The sequence below is a fragment of the Nothoprocta perdicaria genome, unplaced genomic scaffold (genome assembly GCF_003342845.1).
Source record: "Nothoprocta perdicaria isolate Ctin4 unplaced genomic scaffold, notPer1 scaffold_23, whole genome shotgun sequence".
Taxonomy (NCBI): Eukaryota; Metazoa; Chordata; class Aves; order Tinamiformes; family Tinamidae; genus Nothoprocta; species Nothoprocta perdicaria.
The window spans coordinates 3,410,085-3,416,286 of NW_020455455.1; the positions used below are offsets into that span (position 1 = coordinate 3,410,085).

At 42.2% G+C, this 6,202-nt stretch overlaps 1 protein-coding gene across 1 annotated transcript in view; it reads right to left on the reverse strand.

The window, feature by feature from the left end:
- Positions 1 to 274: 274 nt before the first annotated feature.
- Positions 275 to 6,202, reverse strand: part of ST8SIA6 (ST8 alpha-N-acetyl-neuraminide alpha-2,8-sialyltransferase 6) — a 25,967-nt gene continuing 20,039 nt past the window's right edge. The window contains exons 6-7 of the mRNA XM_026039383.1: positions 5,120 to 5,592; positions 275 to 1,029 (exon numbers count right to left, since the gene is read on the reverse strand). Coding sequence (XP_025895168.1) covers positions 5,124 to 5,592 — 469 coding nt within the window. The 3' untranslated portion in view covers positions 275 to 1,029; positions 5,120 to 5,123. The remainder of the gene's footprint in view (positions 1,030 to 5,119; positions 5,593 to 6,202) is intronic.

Here is a 6,202-nt window from a genome sequence, read left to right on the forward strand (position 1 = left end):
AGAGAAGGAGACTCCACAGCCTCCCTGGGCAGCCTGKGCCAGGGCTCTGTCACCCTCACAGCAAAGAAGTTCTTCCTCACCTGGAGATGGAACTGCCTGTGTTGCCACTTACACCCATTACCCCTTGTCCTGTCACTGTCCACCGCTGAGAAGAGCTTGGCTCCTTCCTCCCTACATTCCCCCTTCATGTACTTATATATATTAATCAGATCCCCTCTCGGCCTCCTCTTCTCCATTGAAAATAGGCCCAGCTCACTCGGTCTCTCCTCATACGATAAAGTGACTCTCAGTGTTCTCCCTTGGAGCTCACCTGGACCTTAGACAGCAACACAGCCAATAAAAAGGGTTTAAAAATAAACCCTGCTCCTGGCAACACTTGGTCACAAAATAAACATGAGTGATCCCATTTAAATCCACAGTGTTATCTATTTGCCATCAACTTAGAGTACATAAAATATTTCACTAACCTGGGGGATTTTTTCATCAATGTCCCCCGAGACAAACTAAAAAATGATTTAGCTCTGAGTTAATCACTCGGCTATAGGTCTTTCACCACCTTTCTCATGCAGGCAAACCTTAGTGGTTATAGATCAAGAATTTAACTGAAAACGTTCACTCCTGGCTTATACAGCTACCACGTAAGTGACTCTTGCCTGTATTACATGATGTTAACAAAAATAGAGATTTTATGTCAAAATATTGTAAACAAAAGATTATAATTTAAGAAGTAAAACATAATGAATGTCACCTATTGCCACCATCTTGAGATTGTGCTTTGCTATGATTAAACCAATAGTCAGGAGTTTTAAAATTTCCCAAATATATGTTATTTTTCATTAAAAAAAAAGATCAGTCAAGATTCCGAAATGTAGCAATCACTATGTCAAAAATCATCTCATTTTCTTCCCAAATGTAAAATATTCCTCTGTCATGATAATGCAGTTTAACGCTCAAAAAATCACATCGGATCAAACTCAACGCCAAACAGCTGGGATTCAAATCTCAAATTCTCTCCTTCCAATCGTCACCCTGAAATTAAAACAACAAAACACGTTATTGGTGTTTCTCGTGTAATAGCAAAACTGCTTGTCATATTCAAAATAAAACAGTAGCTTAGCCCTTTGTGTACGTGTTTCTCCTTCTGCATCTGCTTTTCAGCCTCATTTCAGACCACAGTGTTTCTGTGCCATTTCTTACACAGGCACACAGAATTCTCCAGGGTGGCAGGACTGGCACTGCCTGGTCTAGCTGGAGTATCTGCTCTTTGTAAGGARGACTCCTCCATTGGATACCCCAAAACTGCTCATACTTACTCCACCTGCACCGTCCTCTTCAGTTTTCCTAAGCTAAACAAGGCTGGATCTAACCAGCATCTGGATGGGACATCTGAATATAAATATATTAGATTATCATAATCACGTGCTAAAACATCTAGGGAATGAAATGCTTCTGCTTCTTCAGTTGGCTAATTCCTTCTTGGGGAAAAAAATCAGCTGCAAATGTTTTTCATTTGATTTAAAATTTAAAAGACTTTTTCTATTTTGGGAATTTTTATCTAAACAGAAGCAGCTTAACTCCACTGGTTTTTTTCTCTGATTTTCTCAACACCTACACTTAGTTCAGTAGTTGAACACATGAGCAAAGAGAAGTGTATGCTTAAGAGCTATATTACACATGTACTAAAAAAGATCCTTCTTTCAATATTGTATAAATCTAAGTAATTTTGGGCTGGATAATATTGGTCCAAGTCAAGAACAGGCTGAAATTTCACTGTCAGACAGCAATGCAGAATGTTCTTATTTTCAACATGTTGTGTCATCTTTCTCCAGGTAATTAAAGGTAAACTGGGGGGCAGCAGGTATTGCTGCAGCTACAGTGCGACACCACAGGCACAAGGGAATTCTAGGAGCCTTAAGCTCCTGTAGGTGCCCTATTACTCTAAATAACTTACTTGGTCTGCCAGCAATTTCCAATAGAAAAAAAAAAAAAAAAAAAAGGATATGCTGATAGAGTTAGGAACAACACAATTCTCCTTGACAGGAGTCCCTGAGCAGGCAGAGATGCATCCAGCTGCTCCCTGCGGAGCCCTGCAGCCAGCAATGCCTTGGCAGGGAGCTGCACAGCTTCTCTTCTGCCAGCCGTGGGGCCCTTTTGGCTAAAAGCTCGGGGCCAGCTTTGCCCTGCGGGTAACCCACGGGCTGAGCTTGAGCAGCCCCTTCTCCACATCTGTGGAGCTCCTGTCCTGCTCCTCCGCCTCTCTCGGCTCCCTTTCCATGGGCTTCGGAGCCCCGTTGGGCTGCAGGGCACAGTAGGGCATCCTCATCCTCCCTGCTGTCTCCTCCTAGCAGGCATGAAACCGGATCCTTTCTTGGCAGAAAAATATTTGCATTTCAAGCAGGCTTCTGGGCAATCAGATTTTTGCTGTCTGATTAATTTATCATCTGACAATTTTTCTAATCATTTTTTTTTTCTGTCTATTTTTAAATAGGAGTCAGGCCATTTCCCCTCCTCGAGTCTATGTTTGCTTGAAGCTAATAGCATGACTTTCAGGCTTATCAGGTTAAAGCAATGAGCAAACAAGACTTCCTTCAGCTGCAGGGCCATCGCAGAAATGATTCTGTAATTTAATACAAAATAATATAGATTATTATTCTATTTCCAGGTTTTGCTGATGCCTCATATTCTCACTCATGCTCTCTGATAGGAGAGCATCTGCTCTGGGAGCTGTGTCTCTGCTGAGCCCCATCCTCACCTCGTGTGAGTGGACATTAAGGCAGATGGAGTTTTCCACCTTGTGCAGAACCAGTTCTGAGGGACTCCCACTTCTGACAACTCCCTGTCCCCATGGAGCACAAGTCACCTCTCGGGTGGTATGGATGGAGTTTAGGAGCAAAATGCATCACAAGGAGGCAGGGATGCTCTCCCCGTGGTGTTGCAGGGCCCACAGCCCGTAGCTGTTTGCAGCACATCAGCCTCATTCACCCCTTATCTACAGCAGCAAACTCTGGGGAGCAGCYGTGTGTGCAGAAAGCCCTGCCCGAGACTTCCGCGGGCACCTGGGGGTGGAAGGAACCTTCCTAAGCCAGCCAAGCACCGCGGGAGGGGGACGGACAGGAAAACCGAAACAGGAAATTTAGAAGAAAAATGAGATTGGTATTTATTTTAAAGGGCCATCTGTGCTGAAATATATCTATTATAGAATTTCAATTACCTTTAATAGCTAATAATTATAGGAGAAYRGTAGTTCACATTGGAAGCATTTCATTTCTTTCTTCTTAAAAGGTCATTTTTTTCCCTTAAATCTAAGTGATTTACATAGTAGCAAAAAGTGTTAGGGCACAAGTTATCCTTCTACTTGTTTTTCTTTTCTCCTTTGCAGCTTACTTTGCAAATTTGGCCACACAAGTGATTTTCAGTCTGGCAAGCASGGACAGCATTTAATTAACCCATACAGATGCTTAAACATTTTTGTGGCTTCTATCTGCCTCTTTCTGGATGAAAAAATCATAACGGGTTGTTTTCATTTTCTTAGCTAATGTAGTTACTACAATTAAAATTACATGGTTCAACCCCAGGGATTAATATTCCAGGAAGAATAAATACAAGGGAAACTGCAGGATGCAAACAGCTTAGCGGCTAAGYATACTAGCAAGAAATACATTATGTATTTCTTAACCTTTCCAATGCAATAAAACCTTTTAAATGGGGGAAAAAAGCAAAAGTTAGCCACATGAAACTGTATACACCTACACTTCCTTCCATGTAATCTCTTAGACTACAGGCTCATACACTAGGGGGAATGGATTCACTAAATGGCCCCTATATCCCTTGCAGCTTTGCTTTCTATAATTTCTGTATTTCTATATATTTTAATAATACTTGTAAGCAGTTTCCTTATCTATTTCTTGAAAAGGAAACTGAGCAAAACTGTGTCTTCTTGACATTGGCAATCTGATAGTTTATAAATATTCAGTTCCTGATCATGAATCAACTATGAAATGCATCTTTGACGGCAACTTTTTTAAATACCATCAAAGGCTACTTTCAAATTCACATTATAACTTAACCAGAAGAAAAACCCTTCTTAGCTTTTGAACTTAAAAATTCAGGCTTGAGCAAGCAGATGCTATTTTTATATATCTAACTTAAGAAATATAGAATTACATCAGTCCAGTTAAAGCACTGTACAATAGCAGTACATTAACTTGCACTCCCTGGAAACACAGCGCTCTGGAAGGCAAATCTGAGGGCAGTATTTCCAAGTGGGACTTTCTCAGTTATCTTAGAAGATTAATAACTACCCACACGAACAGGTCTTATTTTGCCAACAAGGCAAGTGGAGCTGGAAAACATGCAGAGCAGCCCTTCCAAAGTCGCCCGTGATCTGAACCCGGTGCGTTGGCTCAAGGTCAGGGGCTGCCCTTCCTTGAGGCATCCACAGAAGGAGGGTGGGAGAGTGTGAAGGGATGAGGCAGAGGGAAAGACACTTGATGCTGCAATTGCCCAGCTTCTGGGCTGCCTCTGGGCAAAGTGCTCAGCAAAACCTGCTGCAGGGCAGGGCAGCTTCCCGCTGCTGCCGGTGCCCCAGCTGCTCTTTGAACCCTACCCCGTGCCASCGAAGGGGACACGGCCGCCTGTCCACGACACTTCCTCGTGGGGCAATCTGACTCCTTACCTTGGCCTCTGCACACGCCTGGAAAGGCTGCAGCTGTGCTAGGACCAGCTCCTTCTCTGGTAGACCCCAGGCTGTGATCACCTCCAATAAAGCAGTTCACACAGGCAGCTGATGCATGGGATCTGATACCCAGCCAGACACAGGCTGCGTGAGAAATGCACCTGGGATGAGGAGACACTACTAACTGGCTATGAGTTATGGMAATCACACATGATCTGCTATACCCTCCGTCTAAAGTCAACAATTAGACCCCTCCAACTCTGTGATACTTCATATTTATTCAGTAAACTCCGTCTTTCACTTATTTATCAACACAACTTTCCCTCATTTTATGGAAGAAATGTCTCTGTAAGGAAGAACAGACCCAAACTGTTTGCAATAAATAAATAAATAAATAAATAAATAAATAAATAAATAAATAAATAAATAGTGAAGGTGACTCACCTTTTTATTCTGATTCACATTTACCAAACTGCAACTTCAAAATGCCCTTGCCATGAAGCTGAAGGATCTGGTTGTATTCTTTGGGCATCGCGTGAAAGCCCGGTTTAGGCAGCTGGTTGTCGTAATAGTGGTGGCTAATGGGCATCTTCTCTGTGGATTTGGAGAAAGGCCAGAAGCCATAGACCTTCACATTCTCACASAGCTCAAGAGCAGCACTCATGATCATAAAACCAGACGAGAGTCGGTAGGCTTTCACTCCCTTAGTTCTCCAGAACTGGGCAAGACTTTTCAGGTAAGTGGGGTGAAAAAATATTGCCCTCTGTGTTGCTTTRAACTCCTTCAGAGTTTGATATACTTTAAAAGAAGTGGCTGTGTTGCTTCTGAAGGAAAATGCTGGCAACAAAAGGAAAGCATCTCCATAGACTGCAATGTTCTCCAGAAATTTTGTCTTCTTTTCTTTGAGTTTGTTGTATCTGGTAAATGCAACATTTTAGGAAAAGAGTGAATGAAATGTGCTATTCACATAAGTATGCACCAGTTCAGCCTGTCTACATTGYAAATGTGTATCAATCTGTTATATGTTTTCATATTTCCATGTGCTGTTATGAAAACACGATCTTACACCTTACAGAATTATTTGATAACACAGAAGGTACTAAAGGAGATCAAATCCACTGCTAATGAGACCAGGACATTTTCAGAGATGCTCAACTTAAGAAGCATCAAAGGAGAATGCAAAAAAAGTCATATTCATATGGTATGTGTGTATTTTTGAAAACTTTTTTACTTTTCTTGTATGAATGAATGACATTCCTGTATGAAGAGACATTCATGAACTCTTTTGTTCATGAATGACAAGACAACCCATCTTCAAATCCTGAAGGTCTGCCCTGCATGGAAATAGAAGTACTCAGTCTTGCACGTGAGCAGTTTTGCAGAGCAAAAGATCATAGAATCATAGAATGCCGAAGGTTGGAAGGGACCTCAGAGGTCATCGAGTCCAACCCCCCTGCTCACGCAGGGTCACCTAGAGCACGTGGCACAGGGCTGCATCCAAGCGGGTTTTAAAGATCTCCAAAGAAG